The sequence below is a fragment of the Gopherus flavomarginatus genome, chromosome 19, assembly GCF_025201925.1.
Source record: "Gopherus flavomarginatus isolate rGopFla2 chromosome 19, rGopFla2.mat.asm, whole genome shotgun sequence".
Classification (NCBI taxonomy): Eukaryota; Metazoa; Chordata; order Testudines; family Testudinidae; genus Gopherus; species Gopherus flavomarginatus.
Window position 1 is genome coordinate 9,502,718 of NC_066635.1, and position 18,837 is coordinate 9,521,554.

Here is an 18,837-nt window from a genome sequence, read left to right on the forward strand (position 1 = left end):
TGACAATGGGGAATCCTGAACCAAACAACTGGCAAGGTGCTTTGCTAGCCTGGGTCACTGAGATCCCCTGCAGCTCAGCAGCAGAGTCATCACCAAGGAGATTTTTTTTTTTTTTATTACTCCTGTTTTATTTTACAAAGTCATTGAGCTAATAAGCTGTTTTCCCAGAGCATCCTGGGGAAAAAGAAAACCCAGCCATTGGCTTACGCTGGGCACTCAGCGCTGTTAAGAAATGTCAGATGGTTTTAAGAGGATTTTTCTGGGTCAGGGTTGGCACAGCACAGTAGAGCTGCTGGAGCAGCCATGATGAGAGCTCTGCCTTCCAAAACGAGGGAGGAAGCTCTTTGCCCTTCTGCCTTGTGCCAGAAAGGCACCGTCCCTCTGCCATTCTGTTCGCAGGCATTTCTTCTCTCTCCCTCTGCCAGGAAATCCTTTGTAACCTTTCAAATGGGGTCATCAACATTCTGGTCCAGTTTCAAGCTGAGCGCAGCTGTTCTTGTGAAACCCAAAGAAAATCTTTGCTACAAGAGAAAGCGATTCCAAGACAGTGTTTAATGCTTTCTTTTCCAGGCAACCAGAACAAACATCTGGCTCTGGAGAGAAAAGGTATATTTATATTTAACTGTAGCCCTCTTGAGTAGCAGGGAACAGTGCGAGTTGATTCCCAAGAGAGGGGCAGGGTATAGTAGTGTGTCACCACCCAGCGAGATCAGCCCTGAAGAATAAAGTGATAGTTAAGAGTTTTATGTAGAGAGGGAATTAAAAAGATCGAATGCTCCCCTCTGAGCTGTACAGCAGCCGCTTGTGCTGTGGTGGACCTGATCCCAGCTAGTCAAGCTGCTGCCTCTGGGTGGAATGGATTGGCCATTGCTCCAGCTAGCTTCAGACAGAGAATTCCAGCCTGGAGGGGTTTTGTTTTACCGTGACTGCAGTACTGGCAAACAGCCTTGGAGAAGGGGAACGATTTCCTGTATGCCTCTTTGCAGAGTGCGGTAGAGATTCTGTGTGTGCATTAACAATCCACTTATGGGAAGAAGTGGCATGGAGGTCTCTGCAACAGAATGCAGATGTAATTCATGAAATGCAGTCATTATCTTTTATCTAATAAAGAATTGCTTCCACCCTCATTAACTTATTTCATGCACAAGTAACAGCCAGCCTCTGCATGGCTGAGTACGCAGGCATCCTTCCTGCTTAAGTGGGATCTTCGGTGACAGAGTAATCCTCCTCCACCACGCAGTATGAATTTGCGTTTAATCACCAGAGGACTCGCAGATGTCAGTAACCTGACCTCCAATGCCAGACTCTGCTTATGGCTACCTGCTTGCAAATCCAGAATCCACGCCTTGACTGCAGTGAGTTCACTTTTGCATTTATACTGGTGTAAATGAGAGTAGAACCTGGACTTCAGTTTTTATCCTCCCTTTCCTGGCCCTTACTTACACTGTGGATGGCTCCTTTCGTAAACTGCAGCCCCTTCCTTGGAGTCTTGTGTCAGCGTCTGCTCTCTGATACTGTGTCCCCAATCTTCTTCCAGCTGGCTCTGTCCTTTTGGAGATAGCTGCCTCCCCGAGAGTGGGCACCTTCTCACCGGCTCACATGTGCTTTCTCTTATTCAGACTCTGGATGGATTTGAAATGCAAAGAGCTGGCTGCAGAACTGGGCCAGAGCTCTCTTCAGGGCATGAGATGAAGGCTGGTCTGGTGCCCTCTTGTTTCAGCACCTGAGAATCACAGCCCCTCACAGGCACCAAGGGCCAAATTCATGTTTTAAGGCTATGAGAAACCAGTGCAGCCTCTGGCCCAGGCTAACTTGCATCCTTGCTTTCATGCTACCTATGGGCCAGGCGGGGGAATGGTGTTGCTGAGGGGTAAGAGTGCCCTGGCTAGAGCATCCTTCCATCCTCTGTGGCACTCCCGGGGTAGGAGTGCATGGAGAGGCAGCATAGAGTTGGTGGAGTGGGTCCTCTTGCTGGTGGTGGCCCAAGGGCTTGGGAGTGGCCAGTACCTGCCCTACCATCATTTGGTGGGAAGGACCCTAGCATGACTCTGAATCTGGCCTTATAGCTCTTCCTAGCAGAGGAGTCAGGATCGATTCCGTCACTGCCTGCCAGCCTCCTTTTTCCTTGCACTTTATAGGAAAGGCGTGGCGCTGGTCAGCGGGCTTTCTCACGCTCTCCAAAACTCCTGTGCTGCCAGTCCTGCCGCGCAGCCACGTTCCATAGTGAAAGTTGCCTCTTAGCCTTCCCGTTGGCTCAGATGTGGTCAGTGACTGAGGAGAGGAGCACGGGGAGACAGGATAATGTGGATTGCTGCCCACTAAGGGCCAGTCTGAAGCCACTACATGCCTTTCTCGTGAGTCCTCTCTCAGGGGGTGTCTGAAATACCATTCTAGCAATCAAAGGCTCCTCCTTTACTCACCCCCATCCCAACACTCCAAGCAAGTCTCCTTTTTTTGGTCTGTCTTTTCGGTTCCCTTTCAGGGCGAGATTGGTCCCAGGGCCTGCAGGGAAACAGTCAGGTTTCTGCTCTTGGCTGCCCCCGAGTTCCTGCCTTCTGTGGTTATTGTCTGGGTAGCAAATTGAGTTAAGTACAGCTAGCTTCATTCTTATTCCTCAGGCGGGCACGCCGAGGCTCAGCTGGTTTTCTAATCTTGCTTCATTAGAAATTCTCTGCCCCCCCCCCCCTTCTATCTGCTTGCAGCTTCAAGTGCATGATTTACAATCTGGTTTGAATGGCTCCAGAATCTTTACTGTCTCTAATTTGCCACCCTTTTATTTGCAAAATTAAAGCCCGGAAGCGTCTGTTGCCCTTTCTGAAAGATTTGGTGGAAGGGCTGTAGCTGACCACACTTCCTCCACAGCCGGTGTTCAGCACTCTCTGCAGTGGTTCTTTGACAGTGGGGAAGGGCCAGTGGAGAGGAGGCTGTGCACAGATATGCCGGCCTCAGAATCTTGCTGGGTGAGTGAACTGAAGACAAGTTCTCTGACCTTTTATTTTTGTTTAGAAGGGATGGGGGTTGACTCCATTTGGACCAGTGAGGGGGTCAGCTGGGACTGGTATGGACACTGGGAAGACAGAACACCTTGCTTTGTGTGTGAGCCTCACTTTACTCTCATGCGATATGGCCATGGTACTCCAGAGGGGTTCAGTTGATTGCAAAGCACTTGGAGACCCTGGCACGAAAGAGACTATTGAAATGCACGGTGCTGCGCTTGGTATCATCTAGAGATTGCTGTGGCCAGCAGCTGGCTCCGGATGCAGCAGGACTCAGTCCAGGGCATGACTGGTAGAGATTGGAAGGAGACTATTGGGGATTTGAGAGGCTGCGTCGGCTCCTGGCTCTGTGCTCGGGAGGTGTGCCTCAAGGGAAAAGGGGAAGGTTTACAGCAAAGAGCTCTAGTTTCCAGCAAGTGATGCTGGAGAGGAAATACTTCAGAAGCGCTGGATGCAGATCCTTTTGCATAGGCAGAAGCGTGGGAGGAGAAGGGGAAAGAAGCACAGAAAGATGGAGCAGAGGACATGTGAGAGCTGAAGTTTAAAGCAGCGCAGATGCATGTGGTAAATATTCCAGCGAACGGAGGCAGGGCAAGGGGCGGAGCGGTGGAGCGGTGTTTAGTGTCAATTGTAATTGATCTATTGATGCATTTAAGCAGCGTTTTCATAAATCAGCATGTGTTGTATCCTCTTGACAGGCTAGTCCTCCTGTTTTTGAGCTACAGCTTTCCAGACGGGAGGAAAGGAAATCACTTGTGTTTGGCAAAAACGGATGCTGGCTGAGACGGGCCCAAAGTTTGTGTGCTACGAGGGTGGGACTTCGGCCTAACTCTGCCGCAACAGATGTTTTACCATTGACTCCAGGAGGAGCAGAGAGGCCAGCTGCTGAGTGCTTTTTAAAAACTTCATCTAAATTGATGTGTTTTGTATTACAGTGGCACCTGAAGACCCTAGCTGAGATCACTTGCCACTGTACTTTGCCCGGCAGAGCTTACAGCATAAATAGACAAGACAGACAAGTGTTGGGAGAAAAGAGGGTTGTTATATATTGCTCTGCTTTTAAAAAAGCACCTTATAACCTATTTTGTCTGCTCTTCCTGTAAATTGTTAATCAGGTATTCTTTATTTGTATCATGTTGGCACGTGGGATTCCCAGTCATGGCCCAGGACCTCAATGCACTAGGTGCTGTACGAACATAGAACAAAAAGGGGAGACCTGCCCCAAAGAGCTTCCAATCTAAGTGCAAGTCAAGAGACAACAGGTGGCTAAAGGCAGAGGGATAAAAGAGCACAGAGTATGGCGTAGATTCTGAAATACAATGAGAGATGATGCAATTTTTATGTATGGGGCCAAATTTTCTGCTGGTATAAATTGGCCCAATTCTATTGACTTCCATGATGCTGGGCCAGTTTACATCAGCAGAGAACAGAGGTAAGATGACTTACTTACAAGTCATTAGTGGTATTTTAAGAGTGAGTGAAACACTCTCGCATGGCAGAAGAGGTCTCTAGGCAAATCCTGCCTTCTTCCTGTAATAGCTTCCAAATGCTGACCCCCAGAACACTGGGTTCAGTAGCACCACATTTACAGTGTAATAATAGAAGGGAGCTCATAATAGGCTTATAATCACCAGGAGGCTTTTTTTTTTATTGTTCAGTACTGAAAAGGTAACAAGGGGCCAGGATGAAAAGACGAGGCTTAAAAAAGAAAAGGTTCCTGATGCTGCTTCTCTGATGGCTTTTGGGGAGAGTTAATGGCTTTGAAATGTTAAACAGTTGGGCCATTGAGAGAATGAGAGAAGGCATGGCAGCCTAGCTGCATTACAGCATATCCCAGCCACTGTCAGTGCTGAAGGTTTTCATAGTGTTTCCCCTAGAGCTGCACTTAATTTTGAAAACCATGTGCTGGGACCATGTGGGTTCAGAAACACACATGGGGCTGAACGGGAGTTGAGGAGGATGTGAGATGTAGAAACATGTAAAGCCAGGCAATCCAGCAGTACTGTGGGGGGAATATAGATTTTATGGTTGTGACTTCATCCTGGGGGCTTGGTGACAGGAGGAAACTGCTCCAGTTTGTGTTCTCCTGATTTTTGTGTTACTGCTTCAGTCTCCCTTCTCTTAGAATTGCCAGTGGGAACTGCATCTCGAGTAAGGAGTGGGTAAATGTGAGCTGCAGAGCTGAAACTCTGTCTGGGATTTTACTGTCATGATTTATTATTACACGTTGCCTGAAGCCCAAAACGGAATTAATACCCAGCAATTCAAAATGTGGTTTCAGTTTTGTATTCATACATGGCTCAGAGCTCCAGATCTGTCCGCTGCCCAGGCCCCTCCATGACGCCTGCTCTCCTTCTTTTCCTGCTGTTACTTTACTTTACTTTTCTTCCTTCCTGTCCCCAGTTCTGCCATCTGCACCTTTTCACCAGTCTATTACAGGTTCACTGTTCCTTTTCTCTTTAACATTGAGGTGCAAAAGATCTGGAAACTATCATGACACACAGAAGTGAAGCAGCCTCTTCATGGTTTTCCCAGCTTGGATGTTCTTGAACTTTAAACTAGTGGTGGACCAACCACGGAAGCTTGGGAAGTTTTGTTTCTGAAAAACACCCAACGATATCAGCTCTTGGGCTTACATATATAGGCTAGAAGAGCAGGCCTCTCTTGTGATTTCTGGTACCTCCTGCTTTTGGTTGGGCCAGAATGACCCAAGGACTGTCCGTCTGTGGGAATGTGTGCATGGTATTTCAGTTCTTCTGATTATAGGCCTATTTATTATCCCAGAAGTGTTTTAGCCACATACCAAATAGGAGACTAATGGAAAGAATTAACTAAACTTTTCCAAACCCCAAATGGCGGGGAGGGATAGCTTATTGGTTTGAGTATTGGCCTGCTAAACCCAGGATTGTGAGTTCAATCCTTGAGGGGGCCACTTAGGGGTCTGGGGCAAAAATCGGTACTTGGTCCTGCTAGTGAAGGCAAGGGGCTGGACTCAATGACCTTTCAAGGTCCCTTCCAGTTCTAGGAGATTGGTATATCTCTTATTATTAAAAAAAAAATTTGATTTGGGTGTGGTGTGAGGTGGAAGCTCAGCAGTGATCTTTTGTTCCCCAAACCGGTGAAGCCACTCGTACTGTACGTGTCAGAGACCTTCCTGAGAAATTGCAGTGCAAATGGTTGACCTGCTTCTTATCTCCCCTTTTCCACTTTTACACTGATGTTGCTCTAGTGACTCCAGCGAAGTCACTACTGATTTATACCAGTGTAAGGGAGAGGAGAATCAGGCCCAATATACTAAATGCTGGTAGTAGAGAAGCACTTCATCTTTATTTCAACTGCTTCTGGAGAAGGATGAGTTCTCTACTTTTTAGCTTATTTGTGGTGATGGAGGTAGTTGTTTTTTAAAGCAGAGTCAGGTGTGTCTGTTTACAGGTTTTGCCTATGTGGATAAAAATAAATGTGTATTTTCATTTGACTCCTATGCAGACACAGTTTAACAATTTTTGGATGGATTGAGTTGATTTTGTGGTAACTCACTTGGGAGCTTTGATTGCAGAACACATCTTATTTGCTTGTGTAGTCATGGCCATACGGACTGTGTGGAGAGCATTGCATCTCTCGGTAATGCTGTGCTTATTGCCTCCATGAACTCGTTTGTTTGTATCCTCATGGCGCCTAGAAGCTCTAGTCATAGACCAGGACTGCACTGTGCTAGGTGCTGTACAAACACAGAACAAAAAGCCAGTCCCTGTCCCAAAGAGCTTCCAGACTAGATCTGACAAGAGACAATGGATGGGTACGGATAGATGGGGGAGTACAAGGAAACAGCGACGCATTATTGGTCAGCATGATAGGCAGCGATCTCTGCACATCATTGGCCCAACTGCTGGTGTGTTTTTGTAGGCATCATTGTCACGGCACATTTCCGAGCAGGATAATGAGGTGGCTTGGGGGATGCTGTCGGAGAGCTCCTCCCAAGCATGCAGGGCACCATGGGAGAAAGCATGAAGGTCTTGTTTGAGAATGTTAACAAGTGGGTGACGTGGAGATGAGTGCTGACGTCTGGATAACAAATGAGATGATTGGTAGGGTGGAGCACATAGGTGCTGGAGCTAGGGGTGTGGTGGGTGCTCCTGCATCCCCTCGTTTCCAGTATTTACAGGATTTACACTTTTTGGTTCAATGGCTCTCAGCACTCCCACTTTACAAATTGTTCCAGCCTCCCTGGTGGCGAGAGGCCATGCTGTCGGATCAGCACTCTACAGCCATATGGATTTGGATCAAGTGACTTTTGGGTTCACAACTGATATGACTTCATATGGATTTTAATCAAAAGTTTGGAATAAAGAAAATGTACATCCGGATTTGCGTAAGTTGGTTTTGTGTAACCTGGGGAGTGTCTGCCTTACAGAAGGGCTTTAAAGTAACTTAAAAACCTCATCTCTTTCTGTAGCAAAACCTCACTGCAACTCACACCTGCTTAGGTTGAAAGAGAGAGGTTAAAATTAGATGTCTGGTTGCTACTGTCTCTGATTTTCAGGGCTGGTTTTGCTGAAGTTTACCAAGATGAGGTGGATGTTAAATTTGTCTGTGGCTTTATTTGAATAACATCACACTGATATAACTGGAGTTTCTGTGAGGAAGCATTATCTAGCAGTTAGTGTGTGACCAACAGACAGGAATTCGGGGTTCTGGACCCCGCTCTACTACTGAACTCTTGGGCAGGTTACTGCACTTCTGCATATGTTTAATGGAAATACAGTGGTAATGCATCCATACCACCCAGTGGTGTTGTGAGGCCAAGCTGATGAATATTGACAAAACAGTGAGTCAGAAGGCTGTATAGAACTACAGAGCATTATTATAGCCTGCTAGGTATCTTTTATGGAGGAGGATTTTGTTTCTGCTTCATAAGCTACCTCTGCCTGACTGGAAGGGAGGGCACTGATGATGAGTCTGATAAAGAAAGGACTTGAATTTTTCTTAGCCCCTCTTCGCAGCTCGAGGCAGACTATCAAGAATAATCAGCCTACCATAGTCTGTGCTGAATTTTACCCGCAGATTTTGCTTCCATTTTAGAGACCCTGATAAGGGCTGGGCCAGATTTTCCAGAGTGCTAAGCTCATTGACGGACAGGTTGTCAGAAGTTCTAAGCATCAAGCGTGCTGCAAATCCAGCCACTTACTATGGGGCCTAAATAGAAGCCCACCTCTTTTGTAAAATCTGGACCCTCAAGTAATAACTCCCCCAATCTCTGTGCCCTCAGATTAGCTAATGGAACTGAAAGAACCAGCCTGTGGTGCTGCTGAAAAGTCAAGCCTGTGACCCCACTGGTGAGTGTTCCTTTTCCCACTGGGACGGGTGGAGAGTTCTGATCTTATCATCCCTCAGAGTTTACACCTGCTTTGTGTTTTGCTCATGCTGTCATGGATCTTTCTTGGGGAAAGCAAATTGAATGGAATTCCATTCTAATCAAGTCTTGTCACAATAAAGCCCTATTTTAAGGTGGTGACTCTTAATGGCACTTAAAAAAATTAGCTTTCTTTTTGCATGTTCCAGCTGTACTTCGGAGCATTGTTGTAATTCCCTTTATCCCCTCTCTAATTAATAATAAAAGAACCTTGTTATATATTGAAATTTGGCCCTGGCAGTGTGTAATTATTTCACTGCAAAGTCAGTCAGTGTCTCTCTCTCTCTCTCGCCTCCTTTCTTTGGGAGCAAATGCTGCTAGGACCCTCCTCAGGAAAAGCTTATTACATGATGAAGGCAACAGTAGGAAAGAGAAGCCAAATGGCAGCCCAGTCCCTACAGGAAGATTCGCTCTAACGCTCTCCTCTTGGTGCTAAAATTCAGATTTCTTCATGGTTATAAAGAATCCTGTGGCACCTTATAGACTAACAGAGGTTTTTGGAGCATGAGCTTTCGTAGGTGAATACCTACTTCGTCAGATGCATGTAGTGGATATTTCCAGGGGCAGGTATACATATGTGCAAGCAAGCCAACTACAAAACCAGTTTCTCCTCCCTTGGTTTTCACACCTCAACTGCTAGAACAGGGCCTCGTCCTCCCTGATTGAACTACCTCATTATCTCTAGCTTGCTTGCACATATATATACCTGCCCCTGGAAATTTCCACTACATGCATCTGACGAAATAGGTATTCACCTGTGAAAGCTCATGCTCCAAAACCTCTGTTAGTCTATAAGGTGCCACAGGATTCTTTGCTGCTTTTACAGATCAAGACTAACACGGCTACCCCTCTGATACTTCATGGTTATATTTGCCATTATATGTTTATTCTACCCTCTCTTTCCCTTCCTCCCCCGATGAGGTTTTCAGAGCTGTGTATTAACCTAATGATTCACAGAAGGGTTCTCTTAGTTCCATAATTCAATATGGTAATCGTGAGTCACGTAGTTAGAAGGATATGTGGGAGGCAACTGTTTGTTCCTTAAATGGATGCAAGAATTGTGATGTCTAAAACTAAGGCTAGTGAGAAGATCTATCCCTCTTTCTCTTTCATCTGTTTCCATCATGCAGCTTCGTAGCATGGTACACGTTTATCGAGGAATGTTTGGTTAAATGGATCCAAGCCTCGATCGTGGGTTCTGTTACGTGTTGTATATGTGAGGCAGGCAAGAAGATGGATGTTCTGCAGCAAGTCCTCTGCACCTTCACCATTTTTTATGCACCCGGGCCATGCAAAAGAGAGCTGAGAGTTGCTGTATTTTCCTATCTGGGGCTTCTACTGAGTAGTGGAGACCCTGGTAGGTACAGAGCTGGTGTAGCTAGCGATGCACCCAAAGCCCAGGTGCAGAAGGGAGGGAGAGAGAGAGAGGAGTGCCGGGAGCATAATGTCCCCGACTGTGCTCAGGGGAGAGACTTGCCAACAGGCAAATGTTAGAGCAGCCCCTAGGCTTCTCTAACCTCCACTGTGGGCTAAGCAGAGAATCCAGGAGCTGTAATCTGGCTTCCAGATATCCATTGTGTTCCACTGCAGCAAGAGTGAACTTGATGAAACAGAGAACCTGGCCTTGTGATGCTGCATTGAGCAGACAATGCAGCAAGTGATGGGAGGTTTTCTCAGGAACTAAGCTTGGTAATGCTGTGTGCCTAGAGGATGCACCATGTGGGGTCAGGGTTGGATTATGGTTGCAAAGTTCTGTGGTAACTTTGGTTTTCTGTCTCTGATAGAAGTAAAATAATTTGCATATGGACATTTTGCCCCACCGGTTGAATTTTCTAATTGTTTCTCTTTTCAGTTTCCCTGCTTACATGCAGTGGTGACTGGAACCGGTTCTCCCCATGTGCAGTAAAATAAAATATAGGACAGTACAGTAATCCTGGCATGCAGGAAAATAAGACACCACGCGGGTTTTTAGCAGATGAATGAACTTGTGAGGAGTACAGATTTGATTGCCTGACACATTGTACCTCGGTGAGGAGTGAGGTGACCCAGTTTTGCTTGGTTTAACTGACTCATTCAGTTCCATCTGACAGTTTGCATCCCACAATAACAGAACTGCTTGCTAATGCTTTCCACTGGAGGTGATCAGCATTTCTCAGTCCAAGTCAGGCTTCTGGATCGCAAATACTAATCTGCTTTTTCTCTGCCCCCCAGATAACTAGTTCTCATGTGTTCTTGAGTCAGGCAGTGCAGTATTTGCTTTCCCCACTTGTGCTTTCTGTCATGTGCACAGAGATTCCTTGTGTCCCTTTAATAATGGCAAAAGAGCTGTTGAGCACAGCACTGTAATATTCAGGGATTTCAGGTAATCAGGCTTACACTGAAAACGAGCACCCGGCTTTGCTAATTTCCTGCTGCCTCGTTGCAAGCCAGAGTGGCCCAGTGGAGGGGGCACTGGACTTGACTGGGACTCGGAAGACCTGAGTTCTACTCCTAGGCCTGACACTGACCTGCTGGATGACCTTGGGCAAGTCCCTTCCCTTCTCTGTGTTCCTTTCTACTCCGTTTGCCTGTCTCGTCAGTTTAGACTGTAAACTCGTCAGGCCAGCGATTCTCTTGCTATGGGTCTGTTCAGCACCCAGCCCAATTCACAGATTATAAAGCCAGAAGGGACCATTGTGATCATCCAATGGAAACTCCCCCTCCCCCCAGGGGCTGCAGAGATGTGCTGGCAGCCATTCGCTTCCAGGAATGGCGTGGGGCCACGGCATGCAGGCAGCCTGACTGAGCCCTGCTGCACTGCCAGCCAGGAGCTGCCTGTGGTAAGCGCCTCCCAGTGGAGCCTGCACCTGGCACCCCCTCCTTCACCCTAACCCCCAGCCCCAGATCAGAATCCCCCTCTTGCACCCAAACTCCCTCCCAGACCCCGCACCCCCTCCTGCATACCGGCCCCAGCCCTGACCTGCACCAGACTCCCTCCCAGGAAATAGACTTGTATACAGGGGCCCCACAAAATCGTATAGTCCTGGACCCACAGGAGAGTTAATCCAGCCCTGCTGACCAGTGTGTGTTACATGTCCCCCTCTGTGCCCCATTCACTGAGGAGGTGAGTGTGTGACAGTGCTACTCTGCTGATCCTGGCTCTTCTGTCACTCATACTCTTAGCTCTGGAGATCCCTGGGTCAACCTTGGTGTCAGCCAAGCTGGTGCAACTGCGTCTGCAAAAGTAGTGGGTACGGTACGCATTTGTCTTGTTTTTATTGTTTCAGGTGAATATGGCACTGATGGGCAAGCCCTCCAATGGGTCCCCCAGTAACTCCAGACCTGACCAATGGAATACAGTTTTTCATCAGAAAAATGAAATCATCACCAGTTTAGTTTCTGCCTTAGATTCAATGGTGAGTGAGGCTGCTTGCAAAGGTGATTTTTTTTCGGGGGGGGGGGTGGGTGGGTGGGTTGCGGGGGCTCTGTGTGTATTGCGGCTACACACCCATAAGGAACTGTTCACGGTTCAGGGTAACATTGAAGGATAGGTTCTGAAATCAGCTGAGTTAGAGTCATCTCCAAAGGGGCCACAGGGACCCAAATATGAAACCCAATACTTTAGCTAAACAAATGGGGCATATTCGTTTGAAGTGATGATTAACAATGATGTTGCAGCAACCTGAGAGGGTTTGGCAGCCCCTGAAATCACAGGAGAGGCTCCGGATCTGAAAGTTCGCGAGACCATTCTGCCACCCAGCAGCTCATTTTACATTAGGTTAATTGGGTTGAATAAGAGCTGGATTTAGATGGGAAGGATATTGAGTTCATCAGATTGTACTCTGCTGCAGTAAAGCCCATCAAGCTGTTTGAGCTGTGAAATGAAAATCACATGTCCATTCTGACCATCAGAGGGGCCACAAAGTCAGCTCCAGTTAATCTTGTGATGTGTATTGTTTTCCTATTAATATTTATATTGGTACCAACTGGATTTATTTTTCTTGATGTTTTACCACTGTTGTTGTGAACTTTAGTGCAACAAGGGAATGATAACAATGGCTTTGATCTCCAAGAACAAAGAAAATAACTTTCATGTCTATTGACGTATAACTCTCAGGAGAAATCTTGCACAAGTGAAGTCTTGCTTACATAAACAAGATAACTGTCTGGATAAGTTTCTTGGACCAGAGCTAATTTTATTTTTAACTGAAAAGTGTGTGTGTGTGTGTTTACTCACTCATATCGTAAAATGTGATGAATTAAATATCCCTCTCATCTAAATCCAACTACAGTTAATTTTTATATAACTATGATTGTGTATGTGTGTTTCCCTCCGGAAAATGCTAAACATCCACCTAAAGGCCCCATTAAGATACCTGAAAACCAAGGCACTCCAAATCACTAGTCATTTTTGAAGAGCATAGCCATTTATATATATTACACAAAAAACTATATCTCCTTGTGCATATGCGTTAGGCTATCATCATTCATTACATGATCACGCGTGTGCAATGCTTGCACATGCAACCTTAATTCTGGCATTTCCTAACTTTTTTGAATGCTTGGCTTTGGAATCTTAATAATGTTGTTTTGAACGTAGGCTTTTGAGTGCGATTCTATGTATGTTTCATATAAAAATTTAAAAAAGAACTTGGAGTTAATTATTATTTGAATTATTTGTTCATACATACCCTTCCCACTCATTATTGCATTTTATATATTTTTTTCCTTGACTGTTTAGCTCATTAAATCAACTAAACTAATGTGCCTCTTGCTGTTTTCATGGAAGGGATTTTTTTTCCAACTAAGCTTTTTCTAGTTTACTGATGGTAAATCATTATCCTACCCTCCTCACGTCTCCCCCAAAAGGAATTCTTTCCCATTACTTGGGATCCATACACTTTTTGAGAACCAGGTCCAGAGGTGATGAAGAAGGGCATCTATGTTGCACGTTGATAAGTGGCTGTGTAACTAAGTGTACAAGATTTGTGTTGGGTCTCAGAGTATCTAACCTTGCATAGTTACATTCTGAGGAGCTGGAAGAAGGTGTTAATTACACTGGGCTTTAGCTTCCTTCTAGTTCCTTGTCCTGCTACATCCATGTCTTTTAGCCGTTGAGCATGTCAATTCTCTTGTCTAAAAAATTCCCTAGCCTTGGGCCAAATTCAGAGATGGTGTGAAAGGAGGTTTAAGTGGGTGAGAGTCTCAGGGAGTCTAAATTTGTGTAAACGCTGAGGAGGAAGGAAGAATGGGTAACCCATGCATTATTGATATTGCTTGAATGTCTACGGATGCCCGTCAAAGATGAAAGCCGTGGTGCTAGGTGCTGTACAGATGCTCAGTAAAAAAGACTGTCCCTGGCCCCTATAAGTTTACAGTCTGGATTATGATAAGATGCAGGGTGAGGAGGGAAGGAGTAGGACGAGGCAATGGTAAAGCAATCAAGTTATTGTACTGTAAACTGGGGGTCTTGGCTCACCATCTGCCTAGCCATTGTCAGTGTCAGATGTAAGGATGCCAAGACCAAAAGCAAAATCCCTAATGGAAACTCCTTTGTGTTCAGTGAGTACTTCACTGGATTGTGTTTTATCCCCTTAAACTTCCTTCTGAGGAGAGTCTCTCTTCCCAGTGGTGGGGCCTCTTAGCTTCTCACATTGGGTTTAGGCTTGATTGTAATAAAGATTTCTTCAAGAGTGTGGGCTCACTCTAGGAGATAGTGTGACGGAGCATACGTGGGCCATAACTGGCACTAAATAGAGTCAGAAAAGCACCAGATGTGTTCCCCATGCACACCTAAAGTTTGTGCAGTTCAAAGGGTCATGGACATGAGCATGACCCCAGCATTCCACGGAGGTGTACCGTTCAGAGGAAGTTCAATGTGTGAAATTGTTTGTCCTGCCTTTTAGCAGGATTATTAAAAAATTTATTCTAACAAATATTTCCATGTAACTGAACTGGGGCAGTCTAATCGGGAATCCTGAAAGTGCTGTATCTGTTCCACTGGTGCATAGCAACTGCCTTGCAATCTCACGTACCATTTGAAATCTATTGTGGCCTGGGTTGTGAGTTTTAAATTTTATAACGAATGGCCTTCTGAAGGAAGTGGTGGAAGCCCCTCCATTCGAGTCACTTCCAAATCCAGTAGAGAGAGGCTTCATTGGATATCCTGGGATGTGGGTGGGCCACCCCTCCAGCCTAGTGGGAGGGACCACTGGACCTGGGTTCCAACTGATTATGTGGGACAACTAATGAGAAAACAGGGTCGGGAGTGATGGTCACAGGTTTAGAGAGGCTGGTGTTGGGGAAAGAACTTGGAAGAGGAGGGCTCAACTTCTGGCCCTACCACAAAATATCCTGCATGGCCTTGAGCGAGTCACTTAGTCTTTCTGTACAACAGTTCCCCTCGCTGTCAAATGAGGATAATAAAATTTCGGTTCTTCCGCTCCTTGTCTACTGAAATTGTAAGCTCTTTGGGGGCAGGGGCCATCTATTGCTATGGATTTATGCAGCACAGCACAATATGATTCTGCTCTCAAATGAGATTTCTAGATGCCACAAGAATACAAATAATTAACAACAACATTGGAAACATATAGTCAGGAACAATGGGTGGATAATAGCCCATAATTTCTGTTTTGATTGAATACAGTAGGAAAGGGTCTTGACTGATGAAGACTTTGACTGCTAGCCAGCAAATACTTTGTCATTGAACTGAAAGTTCCCTGCAATTCTTTCTTTTTAATTAGAACCGATTTAAAAATGCTAATTATTTTTCACAGGAAATTTTAGCAGATGTGTTTTGTTCTGTTCTTCAAGTGCTTGCTCATGTCCATTCCAGTGGGGGTGTGTGCACCGCGTGCACGATCGTCCGAAGGTTTTCCCCAGCAGTACCCATTGGGTTGACTGTGGAGCACCCTGGAGTGGTGCCCTCGCTAGCTACCCTGACCGGGGTATACCTCTGTCTCAGGGGTTTAAATACTGCCAACGCTGCGGGGAGCCTAAGCCCAAGGGCGATCTGCACACATTAAGTGCCTGGGTGAGGGCCAGCAAACAGAGAAGTGCTCCATTTGCAGGAGCTTAAGACCCAGGACAAAGAGAGAGCAGGACTATTACCTCAAGCTCCTTTTAATGGAAGTGGCTCTTCGCCCTCAGCTGGCACTGGAAGCGGCACTAGCGACATCAGTGCACAGCGCACTGGCTTCAGTGCAGGACGCTGCTGCACTGAAACAAGGCTCCTCCAGGGAGCATCAACACCACTCCCCAGCTCACAAAGTGAGTTCGAGCATGCGGCACTGCTCTCAGTCCCCGGTGCCGCATAAGAAGAAGGTGAACAGGGGCCGGTCCCCCTCAGGAAACAGCACAGGGATCCCAGTGGGGTGTATCCTACGTCAGGGCACCCACAGCCTGGTCCTCAGATCCCGGCACTGTTGACTCTGGCCCTGCCGGGGCTCCATCGAGTCTGGTGTTTGTGGACTCCCCAACTCGGGAGGAGTTGGTGGACGAGATTGATCTCCCCTCCATGCCAGATACCTTTGAGACCTGCGGGTATGAGCAGTGGCGCAGGGCCTGGCACTGGCGATGGTGACGGCGCAGTCTGTGGCACGTTTTGCAGCACTAGTGGCGGCACTGCCACTCATTCAACACCGGGGCAAGCCAGCGATGCTACGGCACTGCTCCCCATCACCGCGGTACCGTTCACCGGCACTGCTGGGTTATGCCCCTCCATGGTCTGGCTCAGACTGTTGGTCGGACTCTGATAATGAGTTGTAGATCTCCCAGCATAGTTGGTACTGAACTTGGTTCTGGCATCGCGGGACGTGCCGGCGCCAGTAGTATCCTGGCCCCCACAGTGGCAGGGGCCGGTACAGTGGCCCTTTTTGTACTCCTTGGGCCTAGCATCAGCTCAAGGGCAGGGCTCTAGGGCTGCATCCATGGTGTGTCTGCACCCTGTGCTGCTCCTTCAGCCACGTCGATGCTGCGCTATACTCGCACAGCACCTGAAGACCCCCCAGGTGACAAGGACCTTGAGTCTTCGCAAGTGGGTGCAGCTCTTGAGCCCAGCACCCCATGTGGTACCAGCACCACAGTCTGCCCCGAATAGGGCAGACGTACCCGAGCCAGCCTCCAGAGAGCCTGAGGGTCCAGAGGACCCGGTCCTGAGGGTCTCCTCATCCTCTTAGCCAGGTGAGGCGGTGGTTGGCACCTCCATTACCACACTCCCAATAGGGTGCACCAGGACCACCTTTGGAGGATGTCCCAAAACTTGCATCTCCAGGCTGAGGTGGTGCCAGAAGACTCAGACCCAATGGTGCCCTGACATAGGATACACCCCACTGGGATCCCTGTGCTGTTTCCTGAGGGGGACTGGCCCTTGTCCACCTTCTTCTCATGCAGCACCAGGGACTGAGAGCAGTGCCGCATGCTCGAACCCACGTTGTTGCTTTGGAGGGTCCTTTTAGTGTAGTCTTACCCCTTATAAAGACCATACAAAACACCACAAAGGTGCTATGGCAGACCCTGGCCTCCATACCTCCCACAGCCAAAGGGGCGGAAAAGAGGTATTTTGTGCCGCAGAAGGGGTACGGACACCTTTTTACCCACCCTTAGCCTGGAACATTAGTAGTGGAGGCGCAAACCACAAAAAGCGGCAAGGTCAATTGGGTCCTGTCCGAAAGTCACGGGAAGCTAAGAAGTTGGACCTCTTTCGGCCATAAAGTCGACTTGCTAATCAGCAAGCAGTGCTCAGCCCTATGCCTTCAATTCTTGGAGAGCACTAGCTCAGTTCCAGGAATTGCTCCCGTCAGACTCATGCCCAGAGTTCGCGGCACTTGTTGAGAAGGGCAAGGTGGTGTCAAGAACCTCCCTCCAGGCTTCCCTAGAATCAGCTGACTCTGCGGCTCGGACCATGGCCGCACCAATCACCATGAGACTGAGCACCTCATTACAGGTTTCTGGAATACCCCCGGAGGTCTAGAACACCATTCAGGACCTGCTCTTTGACTGTGCGGGCTTGTTTGCCGAGAACACGGGCACCTGCTTGCACAGTCTGAAAGACTTGAGGGTGACGTTGAAGCCCCTGGGAATTGACACTTCCACACCCCAGAGGAAGCCCTTCAAACACCAGCCCTCCCCCCTCTTTTCTGCTTCTACCCCAGACCCCTGAGGCAGGACTCAGACAGGAGAAGGCGCAGTAATAATAGGACGTGCCAGACACAGTTCTCCACAGTCCAAGGTCAGGGCTCATCCAAACAGCCCCTGGGGCTAATACCTAACTTTTGAAGGTGTGCACGAGGACAGAGCACCAGGACTCAGTCTGGATCCTTGCCCTCCCTTTGTAAACTGGCTATCCCACTTCTACCATGCTTGGTCCCAGATCACAACAGATTGCTGGGTTCTGAGCATGATGGGGTGGGATATTCTATCCAGTTCTGTTCCCACCTACCTTCCCTGTCCCTCTTCAGGAACCCTTCTCATGAGCAACTCCTTCTCCAGAAAGTGCCTGGAGTTCAGGGGCAAGGGATTTTATTCCCAATATTTCCTTATCCCCAAGGCCAAGGGTGGACTGTGACCTATTCTGGATCTGCGAGACCTCCGTATATTCATCAATAAAGCCAGGTTTCGCATGGTCTCCCTAGCCTCTATCATTCCTTCCCTGGATGCGGGGGACTGGTACACTGCCCTTGACGTGCAGGACGCTTACTTCCATATCTCCATTATCCCGCTCAACAGATGGTTTCTTTGCTTTGCAGCCAGTGCTACCAGTTCATGGGGCTCCCGTTTGGGCTCTCAGCAGCCCCCAGGGTGTTCACAAAGTGCATGGCACTTGTGGCAGCCTTCCTCCATACCTGGACGACTGGCTCATCAAGGCTAAGTTGCAGGCACAAGCAGAAGTTCATCTGGCCTTGGCCTGCACCATGTTCATCATGCTGGACGTACCAGCAGTTCTGCTCCTTTCTGAACCACAGCCTGGGCTCCATTGTGGACGCTTTTCACCTCACGTGGATGAGTCACATGCTCCATGCATTCCCGCCCTTCCCTGTCATACACAGAGTCCTCCTCAAGGTCCACCAGGACAGGGCTTCGTTGATCCTCATAGCACCAGTGTGGTCCCACCGGCACTGGCTCACCACGCTGTTAAGCCTATCAGTCCACAGACCAGTAACCCTTCCCTTATACTCGGACCTCATCACAGCAAGCTCCAGCAGCCCAACCTGGAGTCCCTCCACCTCAGAGCATGGAAACTCCATGGTTGAACCCGTTGAAGCACCAATGTTTGCACTCAGTGAGAGAAGTTCTCCTGTGAAGTAGGAAACCTTCCACTCAAGCCACATATCTGGCAAAGTGGAAGTGGTTTTCTATTTGGTCCCTGCAGAAGGGTATCCCACCGCAGCAAGCACCAGTTCCCCTCATTTTGGACTACTTACTGGACCTGAAGCAACAAGGGCTAGCAAT

At 47.8% G+C, this 18,837-nt stretch overlaps 1 protein-coding gene across 9 annotated transcripts in view; it reads left to right on the forward strand.

Annotated features, from left to right (window-relative positions):
- GTF2IRD1 (GTF2I repeat domain containing 1) overlaps positions 1-18,837 on the forward strand; it is a 168,068-nt gene that overhangs the window by 52,016 nt on the left and 97,215 nt on the right. For 4 of the 9 annotated variants that reach the window (XM_050929457.1, XM_050929458.1, XM_050929451.1 and 1 more), the window contains 2 exons: positions 8,263-8,329; positions 11,673-11,801. In XM_050929457.1, coding sequence (XP_050785414.1) covers positions 11,679-11,801 — 123 coding nt within the window. In that variant the 5' untranslated portion in view covers positions 8,263-8,329; positions 11,673-11,678. Of the gene's footprint in view, positions 1-8,262; positions 8,330-11,169; positions 11,226-11,672; positions 11,802-18,837 lie in introns of those variants that run through there. The other 5 variants (XM_050929453.1, XM_050929452.1, XM_050929455.1 and 2 more) reach the window with 3 other exon arrangements.